The following is a 17675-nucleotide window of genomic DNA, read 5'->3' as shown; positions in this document are numbered from 1 at the left end:
ACTCGGTCCAGAGAAATAGATCAATGGGAAAAAGGATTGAATCAACCAAGTAGGCTGGGCGGGAGAGAGCCTTAACCCACGGGCGCAGACTAGTCGTATGGGCAGGGGTAGGCGGGAGCGACGTGGGGCGACGCTCACGAACGATCAGAGCGGCGGGCGACGCAACGAAGCCCGGTGGCCGCAGGCTGCGCGCTCCCTCGCAGCAGCCGGGCGGGCAAAAGCCCCCAGTCCTCGGCGCCCGCGCAAGCGACGCCGGGAAATGCCCACATCCGGGAAACCTGCAGCGGAGTGCGGCGGCGGCGACGCTGAGTGGAAGGCAAAATGGCGGCGGCGGCGGCGGTGGCCTGGTGTTAAGGGGAGAGCCAGGTCCTCGCGACCCCCGCGACGGGCCGCGCTGGCCCGCGGCAGCCCCCCGCTCCTCTCCCCGCTCTGCCCCACCAGGGATTCTTGGGGTTGCTGGGACGGGCTCCGGCCGCCTCAGCGTCCGCCCTCAGGCCCGTGGCCGCTGTCCAGGAGCTCTGCTCTCCCCTTCAGGTAGGTCCGGGGCTGGCGTAGCGGGTGCTCTCCTCCCGTGCTCGAGTTGGCGGGGCGGTGGCCGCCGGGGCCCACGCCCATCCCCGCTGGCTAGGGTCCAGAGGTTGCTGTGGACTGGCGGGCAGAGCCGGCCCGCTGCGGGCCTGACTTGGCTGGTTGCATTGACCCGAGCTGAGCCCTGCCCTGGGGAAGTGAGGGTTGGCCGCGCCCGGTGCTGCAGGAAGAGCCCCAGGCTTTTCGGCCTCGGAGGTGCAGGTTTGGCTGAGTAGAGCCTGTCTCTCCGGCGGCCTGTCTCCCAGCCCACCCCCAACACCCGAGTCGGCGGTGTCCAGGAGGGAAGGAACGGGAAAGGTGGTTCTGAAGGAAAATTGCAGTAAAAGAGCTACAGTTCTTTGGATCCCAGAGGGCCTTGATCCTGGGTATACCTTGGAGAAATCCTGGGAGTCTCATGTCTAGTTCAGTGTGATATTAGGTTACTGTTCATAGTTGGAAGAGGTGAGAGAGATGGAGAGGTCTTTATGGAGTAGGAGTGTGTATATAAATACAGCAAATGAAGGAACGACAATTAAGGGAACAGTGTTTTTTATAACCTGAAATAGCTTGTAGCTCAATGAATGCCTCTCAGATGACTTGATTTATCCCCATTCTGACTTCTCTGTCAATTTCTAAGGGAACAAAATTTAATGTTTGTCAATTAATATGTTAATACGACTTTTAAAACATATATCATCCTCCAGAAGTTATTCATAAATCTAGTGAACAATAAGTATAATCTCATGCACAGAAGTAATATTGTATAACTCCAGTTTTGGAAATGGATTTGAATGTTAGCGATCATGAAACTTGTCTGAATTTTATGAATTATTTATTGAAGGTTAAAATGTTTTTATCAAATTTCCTCCATGAGGAAGAAAAGGTAGAACATTATAATTGGAATGAATGTTCTGTGCTACGAAAACAAAGCTTATCTCTGACGGTAAAATGGGGTAGTTGATTCCCTAAGGCAGTGGAGGAATTTGATTGAACAGTGAAAGAAGTAGCATTGTGTTAGTCCAATTGGCTGCTACTGTAAGAAACTAGATCGTGGTCCATGCTTGGAATGGCACATTCTATGCCTAAATATTGATTGAATATGCCTTACTGCTCACCAAAAGTACTTCTACTACATTTTTAATGTATAATATATCTGGCTTTCATTGTGTAGGTCGTTTTTATTTTTGTTTTGTTTTTATTGCAAGTCCTTGTTCTATATAAGTAGTCTTGGAACGGTTCTAACCCTGGTTATTTGGTTATTTTAGATGTTTTATTTACATTAATGGGAGATTGTTATACATCACAAAAGTTATTTAGTCATTGAATAACATTTTCGCCAAGTAGAAACACCAATCATTTTTCAGCATGAAGATACAGTGTTGCTTTCACTTTTGATCCGACAGTTATTAGAAAGTGAACTGAAGAAAATGTCAGTATGCAGTTTCCTTTAAAGATGGGAACTCGCTATGTTGCCTGCACTGGATTCCAACTCCTGGGCTCGAGCAAATCCTCCCACCACAGCCTCTCAAGTAGCTGGGACTACAGGTGCACTACTGCACCCAGCCAGGGTACCTTTCTGATAAACTTAATTCAACCCAAGTTAACACTTTGAAACCTTATGTAATGGTGCCATTTTTTTTTCCTAAGTTGGACAAACTAATCAATGATACTTGTTTGTCGATGCTTGTATTTTTGATGAGGGTCTGAACTTTTAAAAAAAAAAAAATGGAGATTTGTCATACCCAGGCAGTTTGATTCCAGAGCTCTTACTTTAACCATGAGGTTAAAAGTCATTGAAAGTTATGGAGTAGGTAGGTGACATGATCAGAATTGTTTATTAAGACGAATCTGGCCCCATCGTAGTGTGGATTAAAAAGGTAAGCAGTTTTGCTTTGAAGAATTGTTTTAAAAATTCTTTTTGCCTAGTAATAATTTGAATTTTTACCTGTCATAGCAGCAAAGATTGTTGAGATTTAGTAATGCCAGTATTAACCATACCTTGTTGTGAAGATTATAAAATTATTATAATTTTCTAGAAGGCATTCTGACAATAAGTATCAGAATTTTAAATATGTATTCTCTTTGATCCAGCAATTCCACTTCTGGGAATTTATTTTAAGAAAAATGCTCAGCAATGTGTGCACAAGAATTTTTATTGCAGCAATTTTTTTATTAACTAATTTCATTATGTGCAAGGAATATGCTATATGTATATTACACATATGTTCATTTTATTAAACTATGAGGCATAATAAAATGAATATCCATGAACTTACCACCTGAACTCAGAACAAGAATATTACCAGTATAATTGAAGTTACCAGTTTGCAGTATTATTTTACATTAGCAAAAAAATGAGGAACAACCTAAATGTCCATCAGTCAGGGATTTATAAGTAATAGTACATCTAGCTGGGCGCCGTGGCTCACGCCTGTAACCAGCACTTTGGGAGGCCAAGGCGGGCGGATTACCTGAGGTCTGGAGTTCGAGACCAGCCTGGCCAACATGGTGAAACCCCATCTCTACTAAAAATACAAAAATTAGCTGGGTGTGGTAGCGCGTGCCTGTTGTCCCAGCTACTTGTAAGGCTGAGGCAGGAGAATCACTTGAACCCGAGAGATGGAGGTTGCAGTGAGCCGAGATGGCACCACGGCACTCCAGCCTGTGACAGAGTGAGACTCCATCTCAAAAATAAATAAATAAATAAATAAAAAATAGTACATCTACATGATGAAATTCAATATCAGGGTATTTAAAGGAATAAGGTTGGACTATCATACTTTCTCAATTCTGAAATACCACTAAATCTAAGATAAGCTGTCTATTTAGTAGCAATTTTTTAGCGGGAAGAAAGTAAACATAAAGCTTTTATTAATAATAGCATACATTTATTCATTCAATTGTATGCCATTTTCGTCTGTCACAATAAACTTTGAGTCTCAGCCTTATTCACATTCAGAATCTAGGATTCTTCTGAATTACTTTGGTTAGTTAATGCAACATCATGGTTAACAGGCTGCTTTTCATAATGCTAGTTAATTATCTTAACCTATATTGTCTTTATGATTGTGTGTATAATTTTAAGATATATTGAAGAATACTGGGGTTTTGCTTTCCTTTCCTTTTTGCTTACTTGGTTTTTTTTTTTCTTCTTAATTGAATTACCTGTTGCTGGAAATTAAACAGCTTCTTCTGAAGATAACTCCAAAAGTTTTGGCAGATTTTTGAGTCGTCTTACCTTTGAAAATTCTGTGATCTTGCTTGAATTTAATAATTACTTATGCCTTTAATTGCATTGTCTATTGAATGACAGTTTGAGTGCACAATACTATATCACAATGGAATCTTTTCAGAACATTTTGTGGACCAGGCATGGTGTAATCCCGGTATTTTGGAAGGCTGAGGCAGGAGGAACACTTGAATTCAGGAGTTTGAGACCAGCCTAGGCAACCTAGCAAGATCTCCATCTCTATTTACAAAAATAATAATAGCTGAGCGTGGTAGCTCATGCTTGTAATCTCAGCACTTTGGGAGGCTGAGGTGGGTGGATCACATGAGGTCAGGAGTTCAAAACCAACCTGGCCAACATGGCAAACCCCTGTCTCTACTAAAAATACAAAAATTAGCCAGGTGTGGTGGTGGGTACCAGTAGTCCCAGCTACTCCGGAGGCTGAGGCATGAGAATCACTTGAACTCGGAAAGCAGAGGTTGCAGTGAGCCAGAATACGACACTGCACTCCAGCCTGGGCAACAGAGTGAGACTGTCTCACAAAAAAAAAAAGTAATAATGATAAAAGAAAAAAAGAGGCCGTGCGCGGTGGCTCATGCCTATAATCCCAGCACTTTGGGAGGCCGAGGCAGGTGGATCACCTGAGGTCAGGAGTTCAAGACCACCCTGGCCAACATGGTGAAACCCCGTCTCTACTAAAAATACAAAAATTAGCCACACATGGTGGCACATGCCTGTAATTCCAGCTACTTGGGAGGCTGAGGCAGGAGAATCGCTTGAACCTGGGAGACAGAGGTTGCAGTCAGCTAAGATCGCGCCATTGCACTCCGACCTGGGCAAAAGAAAGAAACTCCTTCTCAAAAAAACAAAAAAACAGAAAAAAAGAAAAAACATATCGAGCATCATATATGGTGCTGCCAATGAAAATATTACAATTGTCCGGGTATGGTGGCTCACACCTGTAATCGCAGCACTTTGAGAGGCCAAGGCCGGTGGATCACCCGAGGTCAGGCATTCGAGACCAGCCCGGGCAACATGGTGAAACCCCATCTCTACTAAAAATACAAAAAATTAGCCGGGTGTGGTGGTGGGTGCTGTAATCCCAGCTACTTGGGAGGCTGAGGCAGGAGAATTGCTTGAACCCGGGAGGCGGAGGTTGCAGTGGGCCGAGATGGCACCATTGCACTCCAGCCTGGGCAACAGAGGGAGACTCTGTCTCAAAAAAAGAAAATAATACAATTGAGGTAACAGAGATTTCGACTTTTATATATGGTTAAGTTAGGCATGTGCAATGACTGCTACTCTAGAACTTCTCTGCTTTGAAGGGGAGTTTGGACCTTGATTTATTTGGAAGGAACTCTCTCATCCATTGTTTTAATTATCATCCTTGGCCACCTCTGAAGTGTGTGTTGGGTGAGTATTCTCTCTTTGGAAAGTACACATCTTTCTCAGCTAGCTTATTGCTCATAGAAATTGGGGGCCCAAGGGTTGATCTTAAGATATACTCAATTCATTTATTTATGTATTTATTTTTTCTGGGACAGAGTTTTGCTCTGATGCCCAGGCTGGAGTGTAGTGGCACAATCACGGCTCACTGCAGCCTCGACCTCCTGGGCTCGATTGATCCACCCACCTCAGTCTCTCCAGAAGCTGGGACTGCAGGTGCACACCAACATACTTGGCTGATTTTTTCTATTTTTTGTAGAGATAGGGTCTCACTCTGTCGCCCCGGCTAGTCTCAAACACCTGGGCTCAAGAGATCCGCCCATTTCAGCCTCCAAAAGTTTTGGAATTACAGGCATGAGCCACTGCATCCGGCCCTAAATTTTAGAAATATTAAAATGTAGAAAAGCATGCTTAGAATCAAACAAACATGATACTGGCTGGGCATGGTGGCTTACACCTGTAATCCCAACACTTTGGGAGGCCAAGATGGGAGGATCACTTGAGGCCAGGATTTTGAGACCAGCCTCATCAACATAGCGAGACCCTCATCTCTATTAAAAAAGAAAAGAGAGAATAGAAGATAAAATATGGCTGGGCGCAGTGGCTCATGCCTGTAATCCCAGCACTTTGGGAGGCCAAGGTGGGCGGTCACCTGAGGCCGGGAGTTTGAGACCAGCCTGACCAACATGGAGAAACTCCGTCTCTACTAAAAATAGAAAATTAACCGGGTGTGGTGGCACATGGCCTGTAATCCCAGCTACTTGGGAGGCTGAGGCAGGAGAATTGCTTGAACCTGGGAGGTGGAGGTTGCGGTGAGCCAAGATCACGCCATTGTACTCCAGCCTGGGCGACGAGCGAAACTCTATCTCAAAATAAATAAATAAATAAATAAAAGAAACATGACACCTAACTGTGGAAAGATGTTCACGGTATTATGTTATTCTTTTGCTAAGAAATTGGGCCCTGATTAGTGATAGAGGCAAGATTCATGGGTCCTGTGGTCCACATGCCCAATAATCTCTTAATCAGGTCCAGATATGGTTCCTCTTGGTCCAGGGACCTGTGAAGTAATGTGTCCTGTGTGCTGCGTGTGCGTGCACTCTCTCTCTCTGTCACTCACTGTGTCTCCTCTCTGTCTCCCTTCCTTTTCTCTTCCCCTTACTCACTCAAACCGCAGTACACAAGGGCCACAGTAAGCGCTCTTCCTAGAAAAAAAGAATAATGGGAGATAAGCAGCAAATGCTGATCTATAATCTGAAATCTCCTAGGCAGATTCTGTGTAAGCAACCAGCCCTGGAGGTAGGGGAGATTGGACCTTGATTTATTTGGAAGGAACTCTCTCATCCATTGTTTTAATGATCATCCTTGACCACCTGTGAAGTGTGTGTTGTACCTTCCCTTTGGAACGTACAAATCTTTTTCAACTAGCTTATTGCTCATAGAAGTTGGGGGCCCAAGGGTTTTAAATTTTGAATAGACAAAAAGATTTTTTTAGTATGAACTTGAGATGATTTAAGAAAAAAAAAATTTCTTTTTGTTTTTTGAGACAGAGTCTCACCCTGTCACCCAGGCTAGAGTGCAGTGGCACAATCTCAGCTCACTGCAACCTCCGCCTCCCAGGTTCAAGCGATTCTTCTGCCTCAGTCTCTTGGGTAGCTGGGACTACAGGCACATGACACTACGCCCAGCTAATTTTTGTATTTTTTAGTATTGGCCAGTCTGGTCTCAAACTCCTGACCTCGTGACCCGCCTGCCTCGGCCTCCCAAAGTGCTGGAATTACAGGCATGAGCCACTGCGCCCGGCCAAAAGATATATTTTTTTAACAAAACAGTTTCCTTAAAGTTAGTAAGCCTCTTCCTATCTGTTTGGTTTCCATCAGTTCTATGTGTCAGTAACCACAATCGAAGTTCACATGTATTGGTAAACTCATCCAAAGATTTAAGAGCGTCTATTCCTCCTCCTCTCATTTGGTTGTTTGAGGCTATTAGGTTTGACGGGAAGGCTACATCTTTAATATGGTCTTAACCACAGAAGCACTAGTTAGCTAAGGGGTTTGTTTCAGTGGGCATCTGTGTTTAGTCTTTTAATCCTGCCTCTAGGGGTCTAGGTGCAAGCTGCTTTTCCAATCCTTCAAGGCTTTAAATTTCTGAACTTTTTCTATTCTCTTCTGTTTTTGCTTTCAAATCTGCTACTTCCTTCTTGAACTCATCATTTACTTATAATACTTGCCAAATATCTAATAGCAGCCAATATTCACTTCCAAAATCCTCTTTACCAAACTCTTATAAGACTACAAGGTCAGTAGCCTCTTTGTATGTTCACTGACCTTGTAGTTGTATGAAAAGTTATTATAGGCAACAGCTTTACCAGATATTTTGCCACTATAAAACATGATCCTCCATCTTTCCAGTCTCCGGTATCTGTTTCCTCTCAGCCCTCAACCTGACCACTAAGGCAGTATCACTAAGGCAGGACTGCATAGGTTTTTATTGTAGCAGCACCTCACTTCCAGGTACCAGTTTTCTGTATTAAGATAATGAAACACTAGAATATACAGATGGACAATGGCCAGGTCATATATAAAACTAGAACTCTGACCCATGACCTATGTAGCAATAGGCCCAAACTCTCAGGACTTGGTCAGTAATTACCAGCTTCGCTAATTTTTGTGCCTACTTCCAATTCGGGACGACTCAGAGAAAGCCAAATATGCTTCCCAAATCAACCACATAAGATACCCCACTTCCAGTGTCAACGAAGAGTCAAACTGTAAAATATTTTAAGAGATCTATTCTAAGCCAAATATGAGTGGCCATTGCCCCATGACACAGCCCTCAGGAGCTCCTGAGAACATGTGCCCAAAGTGATCAGACTACAGCTTGGTTTTGTACATTTTAGGGAGACATAAGACATCAATCAGTATATGTAAGACGTACATTGATTAGGTCCAGAAAGGAAGACACCTTGAAGCAGATGGCTTCCAGGTCATATGTAGATTGACAGATTTTCTGATTGGCAGTTGGTTGAAAGTGTTGTTACTGTCTAAAGACCTAGAATCAATAGAAGGGAGTATCTAGGTTAAGATAAGGGGTTGTGGCCAGGCACAGTGGCTCACGCCTATAATCCCAACACCTTGGGAGGCCGAGGCAGGTGGATCACGAGGTCAGGAGTTTGAGACCAGCCTGGCCAACACGGTGAAACCCCATCTCTACTAAAAATACAAAAATTAGCTAGGCATGGTAGCGCACACCTGTAATCCCAGCTATGCAGGAGGCTGAGGCAGGAGAATCACTTGAACCTGGAAGGCAGAGATTGTGGTGAACCAAGATCAAGCCACTGCATTCCAGCCTGGGCAACAGAATGAGACTCCATCTAAAAAAAAAAAAAAAAGATAAGGGGTTGTGGAGACCAGGGTTCCCATTATGCAGATAGAATCAATAGGAAGGAATGTCTGAGTTAAGGTAAGGGGTTGTGGAGACCAAAATTCCCATTATGTAAAGGAAGCCTACAGGTGGCAGGATTCAGAGATAATACATTGTAAATGTTTCTTATCAGGGTTGATTCTCTCCTGGATCAGGCAAAAGGCCTGAGAAAGGAAGGGAATTATCTTCAGAATGTAGATTTTCCCCACAAGAGAGAGCTTTGCAGGACTGTTTGAAGATATGGCAAAGAAAATAATTTGGGGTCAAATACTTGGATTTCTTTCAGGGCCTGCCATCTGTCCTGTGATACTATGCTAGAGTCAGGCTGGAACTGGGTATCTTATTGCTACAGAGAGTCTGATTTGTCAGTCTTAAGATTTGTTTTAATGTTAATGCTGGTCAGCTGTGCCTGAATTCCAACAGGGAGGAGGGAATAATGAGGTATGGCCAAACCCCGCTTCCCATCATGGCTGGAACTAGTTTTTCAGGTTAACTTTCAAATGCCCTTGGCTGAGAGGAGGGGTTCATTCAGATGGTTGAGGGACTTACAATTTTATTTTTGGTTTACACCAGTTAGTCCACCTCCAGTTTCCCATGCCAACAACCTACAATCAGAGCATACCTGAAGTCTTCCCCCTTTTTTTAGTATAAAGATTTCCCACTCCTCTGCTTGCCTTTGCATCTTTGCCAAGCACAAGTTGACAGTGGTTGACTCCCTACCTATATAGTAAGATCTGATTAAATAGCCTCTGTTTGTTTCCATTTGGGCAGTCTTTGTCTATTTTCACAATATTATTAGGCTGTTTTGTGGTAACAAATCCCCAAATATCAATGGCTTAACACAACAGAAATGTTTCTCTTGCTCAGAGTTCAGTGGGAGTCAGTAGGGTTCTCCATCCAGTGGCTTAGGGATCCACCTTCCTTCCATATTGTCAAGCCACCATCTCAGAATGTAACCTACATTGTCATTAAAGCAGGAAAACCAAAGCAAAGTGACTTTTAGCTGCCTCAGTCCAGAATTGAGATATGCTACATCTGCTCATCCAGCTTTGGCCAAATCTGGGAAATGGAGTCGAGTACTGTATGTGAATATAGTCTCTGCCACAATATATTTACCAAAAGCAATTGGCTAAAGATATACACAATTCCTCCATTTCAGCGTTTTTGAAATCAGAAGATTTAGATTATCTTACAATTGAATTTTTTTTTTTAGACTGAGTCTCTCGCCCAGGCTGGAGTGCAGTGGTGCAATCTCGGCTCACTGCAACCTCTGCCTCTGTGATTCAAGCGATTCTCCTGCCTTAGCCTTCCGAGTAGCTGGGAATACAGGTGCCTGCCACCACGCCCAGCTAATTTTTGTATTTTTAGTAGAGACGGGGTTTCACCATATTGACCAGGCTGGCCGTACTATTAAAATTGAAATGAATATTCAAATGTAATGCTTCTGTTATTTCCCCTGATAAATGAAGTGATATTGTTTGATGGAAATAATAGTTTCTTTAAAATAAATCCTGTGTATTTTAACTGCATATATTTAAATAAGAATTTGTAGCAGAACCATTCTAGGATCCAGTCATTTCTTTTCCTTTTTTTTTCTTTTTTAACTCTCTATTTTGGAAAACTTCAAGAACACACAAAAGTAAAGAGAAAGGCCAAGGCAGTAGGATTGCTTGGTGCCAGGAGTTCAAGACTAGCCTGGGCAACATGGTGAGCCCCTGTCTCTAAAAAATAAATAATAAAAAGAAAGAGACTAGTACGGTGAACCCTCATATACCCATTACTCAGCTACAACAGTTTTCAACAAATGATAACTTTTGTCTTCATTTATATCCCCAACCCCTTCAGCACACAACCAAATTATTTTGAAATAAATTCCAGATATTATTTATTTTATCCACAAGTATTTTCAACATGTAGATGATAGAAATATGCTTAAAATAAGTTTTCAGTTATTTAAACCTAAAACACATTGTTACACATATACCAGAACTCAGTCCTTTCTCTGACCTTTGTGCACTCAATGTCAGGAGTTACATCAGAGTATAGGACTAGAGAATGAATTTCTCTGGTCCAGCGTTTTCTAATGCAGTATATTTACTGCATGGAATGTAAATCTCATGAAATGTTATGGGGGGAAAAGGTAAGATAAGAAAAATTTGGGCAACAATACATTCTCTTCTTGTCTTGAACTCCTTGCCTCAATTGATGCTTCCACCTGGGCCTCCCAAAGTATTGGGATTACAGGCGCAAACCCCCAGACCCCATTGTCTTCTCATAATTCCCCATGATTATGTAAAAGAATGAGATGTCCAGCCGGGTGCAGTGGCTCATACCTGTAATCCCAGCACTTCGGGAGGCCGAGGCGGGCAGATCACGAGGTCAGGAGTTCGAGACCAGCCTGACCTACATGGTGAAACCCCATCTCTACTAAAAATACAAAAATTAGCCTGGCGTGGTGGTGCGCACCTGTGATCCTGGCTACTCAGGAGGCTGAGGCAGAATTGCTTGAACCAGGGAGGCAGAGGTTGCAGTGAGCCAAGATCACCCTACTGCACTCCAGCCTGGGTGACAGAGCGAGACTCCTCTTCAAAAAAAAAAAAAGATGTCCAATTTTGTGTATTATGATCCCATTTTGGTTAATAGTAGTATGTGTTAGAATATTCAGTATTAATAATGATTATTATTAGTTTCTTGTGTCTTATGTAACAAATCACTATAAACCTGATGGCTTAAAACAACATAAATTTATCCTCTCACAGTTCTGGAGGCCAGAAGTCTAAAATCAAGGCATTAGCAAGGCCAGTTTTCCTCCAGAGGCTCTAGGAGAGAAGCTGTCCCTTGCCACTTCCAGCTTCTGTTGGCTGCTGACATCCTTGGCTTCTGACTTCATCATCACATTGCCTTCCTTTTTCTGTGTGAATCAGACCTCCTTCTGCCTCTCAAAAGGACATTTGTAATTGCATGTGGGACTTACTTGGTTAATCCATGACAATCACTTAATCTCAAAATCCTTAATCACATCTGCGACATCCCTTTTTCCAAATAAGATAACATTTACAAGTTCCAGAGAAGATTAGGAGGGGGACTATGTTTTTTTGTTGTTGTTGTTGTTGTTTTGAGACAGGGTCTCACTGTCTCTCCTAGGCTGTAGTGCAGTGGTACAGTCATGGCTCACTGTAGCCTCTACCTCCTGGGCTCAAGTGATCCTCCCACCTCAAGTCTCCTGAGCAGCTGGGACTACAGCCACACACACTGCCACACTCAGCTCATTTTTTTGTAGTATTTGTGGAGATGGGGTTTTGCCATGTTGCCCACCCAGGCTGGTCTTGAACTCCTGAGCTCAAGTGATCCTCCCACTTTGGCCTCCCAAAGTGTTGGGATTACAGGCATAAGCCAGGAATATCTTTTTTTTTTTTTTTTTTTTTTTTTTGAGACCGGGTTTCACTCTTGTTGCCCAGGCTGGAGTGCAATGGCGCGATCTCGGCTCACCACAGCCTCCACCTCCCGGGTTCAAGCAATTCTCCTGCCTCAGCCTCCCGAGTAGCTGAGATTACAGGCATGTGCCACCACACCCAGCTAATTTTGTATTTTTAGTAGAGACGGGGTTTCTCCATGTTGGTCAGGCTGGCCTCAAACTCCCGACCTCAGGTGATCCACCCGCCTTGGCCTCCCAAAGTGCTGGGATTATAGGCGTGAGCCACCGCGCCTGGCTCAGGAATATCTTTTGAGAGGCCATTATTCAGCCCACTACAGTGATTCTCACTCTTGAGGAAGGTGAATTATGAGGGGCTTCTACTTTTTTCTACTGTATATATTTATATAAATACTTGAATTTTTCAATAAGGATGCATGCTATATTTTTTTTAACAGCAGAAAGAAGGGGCAAGTTACCTGCATTTGTAAGTTCAAATATTTTTGCACTACCTACTGGTGACCAGGTCCCATTATAGGGAAATGGAAGCAAATATTTTGACAGAAGCAAAACTATGTTTCTTTTCTTTTTTTTTTCTCCCTCTGTCTCAGAATGATCTTGGAAATGGTAAAATAACAATAATAATAAAGTGATGATTAACTTACAATTGAAACCCAAAATAAGTGAGATATTGAAAGAATACCTAGATCCTATAAATGAATTGCAATCCAGATACTAAAAGAACTGACATGTAAGATTCCACAACAGTGTTAATCCTTGATCATGGAGAAATGGTAGGTTTCAGAAGACCTAACATAGAAAGTATCTTCACTTTTAGAAAGGGCCAGAGGTGAATTCTGCAAACTTTAGACTGGTGAGCTAAATGTTAAGCTTAGAAAAACTCATTAGTAAGCTATTAAATTAATATTTTGGGAAAGCTTAGAAAAGAAAATGCTTTAGGGACCAGCTTCCTTCATAAAAAGCACATGGTAGGTCCATCCTAATTTCATTTACAAAATAATTATATTATTCATGTATTACTATGTTATAGATAGAATATGTGTAATTTTCAGGCAATGAAAAAGTTCATCTTTTTTTTTTTCAAAGTGGAGAAATGTGAGCTGCTTGTCATAGAGTTTGATTGATTCATAGCTAATTTAGCAATTGTGCCATGAGAGCACTGATTTATGAGGTGAAGTCATCAGGAAACTACTTCTAATGGCTGCTACAGGGCTTCGTCATGTCTCAGGCCTCCTGCAAATATGTGTGTGTGTGTGTGTGTGTGTGTGTGTGTGTGTGTGTGTGTGTATAATTAATTTCTATAAATACAAATTTTAAAAAATTAAAAATGGGTATATTTTTAACAGCTCTATTAACATAAAATTTATATAATATAAAGTTTACTCAGGCTAGGTGGGGTGGCTCATGCCTCTAATCCCACCACTTTGGGAGGCTGAGGCAGGAGGCTTACCTGAGCACTTGAACCCAGGAGTTCAAGACCAGCCTGAGCAACATAGGGAGACTTTGTTTTACAAAAAATTAACAAATTGGCTGGGCAGGGTGGCATGTTCCTGCATTCCCAGCTACCTGGGAGGCTTAGGCAGGAGGATCACATGAGCACAGGAGGTTGAGGCTGCAGTGAGCTGTGATCAAACCACTGTACTCCAGCCTGAGCAACAGAATAAGACCCTGTCTCAAAAAAAAACAAAACAAAACCCTAAGTTTACCCATTTAAAGTGTTTTTTAGCATATTTTCACAGCAATAAATTATAATCTAATTTTAGAACAGAAAATAGGTTAGTTTTATATACAGTATGGTGAATTTGCTTTTTTTGCATAGGATACATTTGGGTATCTGTTTATGTCTGTACATCATATAGAACTACATCATTCTGCCGGCCACAGTGGCTCACGCCTGTAATCCCAGCACTTTGGGAGGCTGAGGTGGGCGGATCACCTGAGGTCGGGAGTCTGAGACCAACCTGACCAACATGGATAAATCCCGTCTACTAAAAATACAAAATTAACTGGGCATGGTGGTGCATGCCTGTAATCCCAGCTATTCGGGAGGTTGAGGCAGGAGAATCACTTGAACCCGAGAGGTGGAGGTTGCAGTGAGCCAAGATCGCGCCATTGCACTCCAGCCTGGGGAACAAGAGCGAAACTCCATCTCAAAAAAAAAAGAACTGCATCATTCTTTTTGACTTAGATGTATATTATATAAATGTACTATGAATTACTTGAACAATCCTCCACTGATGAGCATCTAGACTGGTGTCAATTTTTGCTGTTATAAATGATGTTGCAAGGAACAGCCTACATCTTCACATACTTGTGTGTATATTCCTTTACTTGTGTTGCATTGTTCCTCTTTAATCCCAGTTCAATTTATAAGGTAGATTTTGATAACCACTTTATGTCTCAGGAGTCAGTTTCAGAGAATTAAATGCCCAAGTCCACACTGCTACTAATTAACAGAACAAGTAATTTTTTTTTTTTAATGTAGACAGGGTCTCCCTATGTTGCCCAGGCTGGTCTCAAATTCCTGAGCTCAAGCAGTCCTCCCTTCTTGGCCTCCCAAGTGCTGTGATTATAGGCCTGAGCCACCATGCCTGGCCCCTGAACAAGTACTTGAATGTCATTTTTTGTTGTTGCTTTCCATTACAAGTGCTGTGCTTTTCTAGTACTCACAGGAGTACTGTATATCCAGCTAAGCCATTCATGAGATTCATCCATAAGATCCAACCACCTCCCACCAGACCCCACCTTCAACAGTGGGGACTAAAGTTTGACATGAGATTTGAGGGGGACACAGATCCAAACCATATCAGAGTCCTAGTTCATAGCTTGGAAAATAAACTCAGGCATCTGTTTTTGAAGCATAAAGGGACTTTCTGGAATAGTGGTTTAAAAATCTTTTTAAAGTGGAAGAGTGCAGTGGCTCAAGCCTGCAATCCTAGCACTTTGGGAGGCCAGGGCAGGTGAATCACTTGAGACCAGGAGTTCGAGACCAGCCTGACCAACATAGTGAAACCCCATCTGTACTAAACAATACAAAAATCAGCTGGGCGTGGTGGCAGACACCTGTAATCACAGCTACGTGGGATGCTGAGGCATGAGAATCACTTGAACCTGAGAGGCAGAGGTTGCAGTGAGCCAAGGTCGCACCACTACACTCCTGCACTCTAGCCTGGGTGGTAGAGCAAGATTCTGTCTCAAAAAAAAAAAAAAAGGCTGGGTGCAGTGGCTCACACCTGTAATCCCAGCACTTTGGGAGGCCAAGGTGGGCGGATCATGAGGTCAGGAGTTCAAGACCAGCCTGGCCAACATGGCGAAACCCCATCTCTACTAAAAATACAAAAAAAGTTAGCTGGGCGTGGTGGCGGGTGCCTCTAATCCCAGCTATTGGGGAGGCTGAGGCAGTAGAATTGCTTGAACCGGGGAAGCAGAGTTTGCAGTGAGCGAAGATCACACCACTCCACTTCAGTCTGGGTGACAGAGTGAGACTCCATCTCAAAAAATAAAAATTAAAAAATTAAAAAAAAATTTAAAGCGACAATACCCTTCTAAAGAAATCTTGAGGCCGGGCACGGTGGCTCACACTTGTAATCCCAGCACTTTGGGAGGCCGAGGCGGGCAGATCACGAGGTCAGGAGATCGAGACCACGGTGAAACCCCGTCTCTACTAAAAATACAAAAAAAAAAAAATTAGCTGGGCGTGGTGGCGGGCACCTGTAGTCCCAGCTACTCAGAGAGGCTGAGGCAGGAGAATGGCGTGAACCCGGGAGGCGGAGCTTGCAGTGAGCCGAGATTGCGCCACTGCACTCCAGCCTGGGCGACAGAGCGAGATTCCGTCTCAAAAAAAAAAAAAAAAAAGAAATCTTGAAGTCTGATTTGTAAAATTTAAAATTTGATCCTCTAGGTAGAGTTGTTAATAAGAGGTTACCTGTTTTATTGTTCACTTAATAATCCCTGGCATTAGTATAAATGCTTTGTATGCTTACTAAAGAACTTTTTTTTTTTTTAAATCATCATAGCTACTATTTGAGGTAAATCTAGGTTATTGGCTAGGAAGTAGGCATGGAGAGATTAAGTAACTTGTCCTGAACCCGGAGTAATCCTTAATGGAGTCAGAACTATAACCTGAATCTCTTAACCCCTGTATCAATGGACTTTTCGTCTAATACATGGTACTGCTTTATTAACTAATTTATAGCTTTCTTTCTTTCTTTTATATAGTTAATTATTTATATCCTAAAGAATTTTAACAGTCCTGGGGACTTCCTTGAAGGATCATTTTCACTTTTGCTCAGAAGAAAGCTCTGGATCTATCAAATAAAGAAGTCCTTCGTGTGGGCTACATATATAGATGTTTTCATGAAGAGGAGTGAAAAGCCAGAAGGATATAGACAAATGAGGCCTAAGACCTTTCCTGCCAGTAACTATACTGGCAGTAGCCGACAAATGTTACAAGAAATTCGGGAATCCCTTAGGAATTTATCTAAACCATCTGATGCTGCTAAGGCTGAGCATAACATGAATAAAATGTCAACCGAAGATCCTCGTCAAGTCAGAAATCCACCCAAATTTGGGACGCATCATAAAGCCTTGCAGGAAATTCGAAACTCTCTGCTTCCATTTGCAAATGAAACAAATTCTTCTCGGAGTACTTCAGAAGTTAATCCACAAATGCTTCAAGACTTGCAAGCTGCTGGGTTTGATGAGGTAAGAATGTTTAAAGACAAAAGAAAGGATTCTTCTTACCTTATGCTACATAACACTTTTTGGGTGATAACATGCCAAAATGTTTCCTTTGGGAGAATTTAACCCTGTATACACATTTATGTATTCTATCAGCAAAGAATGTTATGTTTATAATTCCATTAATTGATGTTACAAAATAATATTATTTCTTTAGTTTCTTCTGTGATATGTATCACTAAATTCTGGAGTTTCTGGAATTTAAAAGGCCAGGTCATGAAGTCAGAATGGAAGTGCAGTTGAAGAAAGGCACAGGTGAGGGTAGGGGAAGGACATCTGTTTGTGTGAAATACAAGCTTGGTGAACTAAGTGGCTGTTGGGGAAATGATAGTTCCCAGGATATGAAATTTAGCTTTATAGTAGGGAGAAAGAATTATAGTTACGAGTTTGTGTAAGCAGTTGTGTTCTCAGGCCCAAATCTTAAATTCACAAAAACTAACAAAATTTCACTTCAGGCTAACTGCCAGGTCTTTAATATTTCTCTTCAGAATTCATTTTGAAATTTTTTCATAACCCATGTATTTAATCATTTCATTTAGATTATTAATAGAATTTGCTTCTTATGATAACATACCTTGTGAGCATGAATATTTTAGGTGTCAGGAGTCATTTTAGAAGGGCAATGTAAAATTTAACCAAATGTGAATAATCAAAAGTTAGGCCAGGCGCGGTGGCTCACGCCTGTAATCCCAGCCCTTTGCCAAGGTGGGTGGATCACCTGAGGTCAGGAGTTCCAGACCAGCCTGACCGACATGGTGAAACCCTGTCTCTACTAAAAATACAAAATTAGCTGGGCATGGTGGCACATGTCTGTAATCCCAGCTACTTGGGAGACTG

The 17675-nt window shown here is 42.4% G+C and overlaps 1 protein-coding gene across 1 annotated transcript in view; it reads left to right on the top strand.

Moving 5' to 3' along the window:
• Positions 1-455: 455 nt before the first annotated feature.
• LATS1 (large tumor suppressor kinase 1) overlaps positions 456-17675 on the top strand; it is a 58465-nt gene continuing 41245 nt past the window's right edge. Inside the window, exons 1-2 of the mRNA XM_030809825.1 lie at positions 456-534; positions 16317-16802. Of these exons, the coding sequence (XP_030665685.1) occupies positions 16455-16802 (348 nt within the window). The 5' untranslated portion in view covers positions 456-534; positions 16317-16454. The remainder of the gene's footprint in view (positions 535-16316; positions 16803-17675) is intronic.

This window comes from Nomascus leucogenys, chromosome 3 (genome assembly GCF_006542625.1).
Source record: "Nomascus leucogenys isolate Asia chromosome 3, Asia_NLE_v1, whole genome shotgun sequence".
Classification (NCBI taxonomy): Eukaryota; Metazoa; Chordata; class Mammalia; order Primates; family Hylobatidae; genus Nomascus; species Nomascus leucogenys.
Note: the sequence above shows the minus strand (reverse complement) of the source record. Positions and strands in the feature narration are given on the sequence as shown.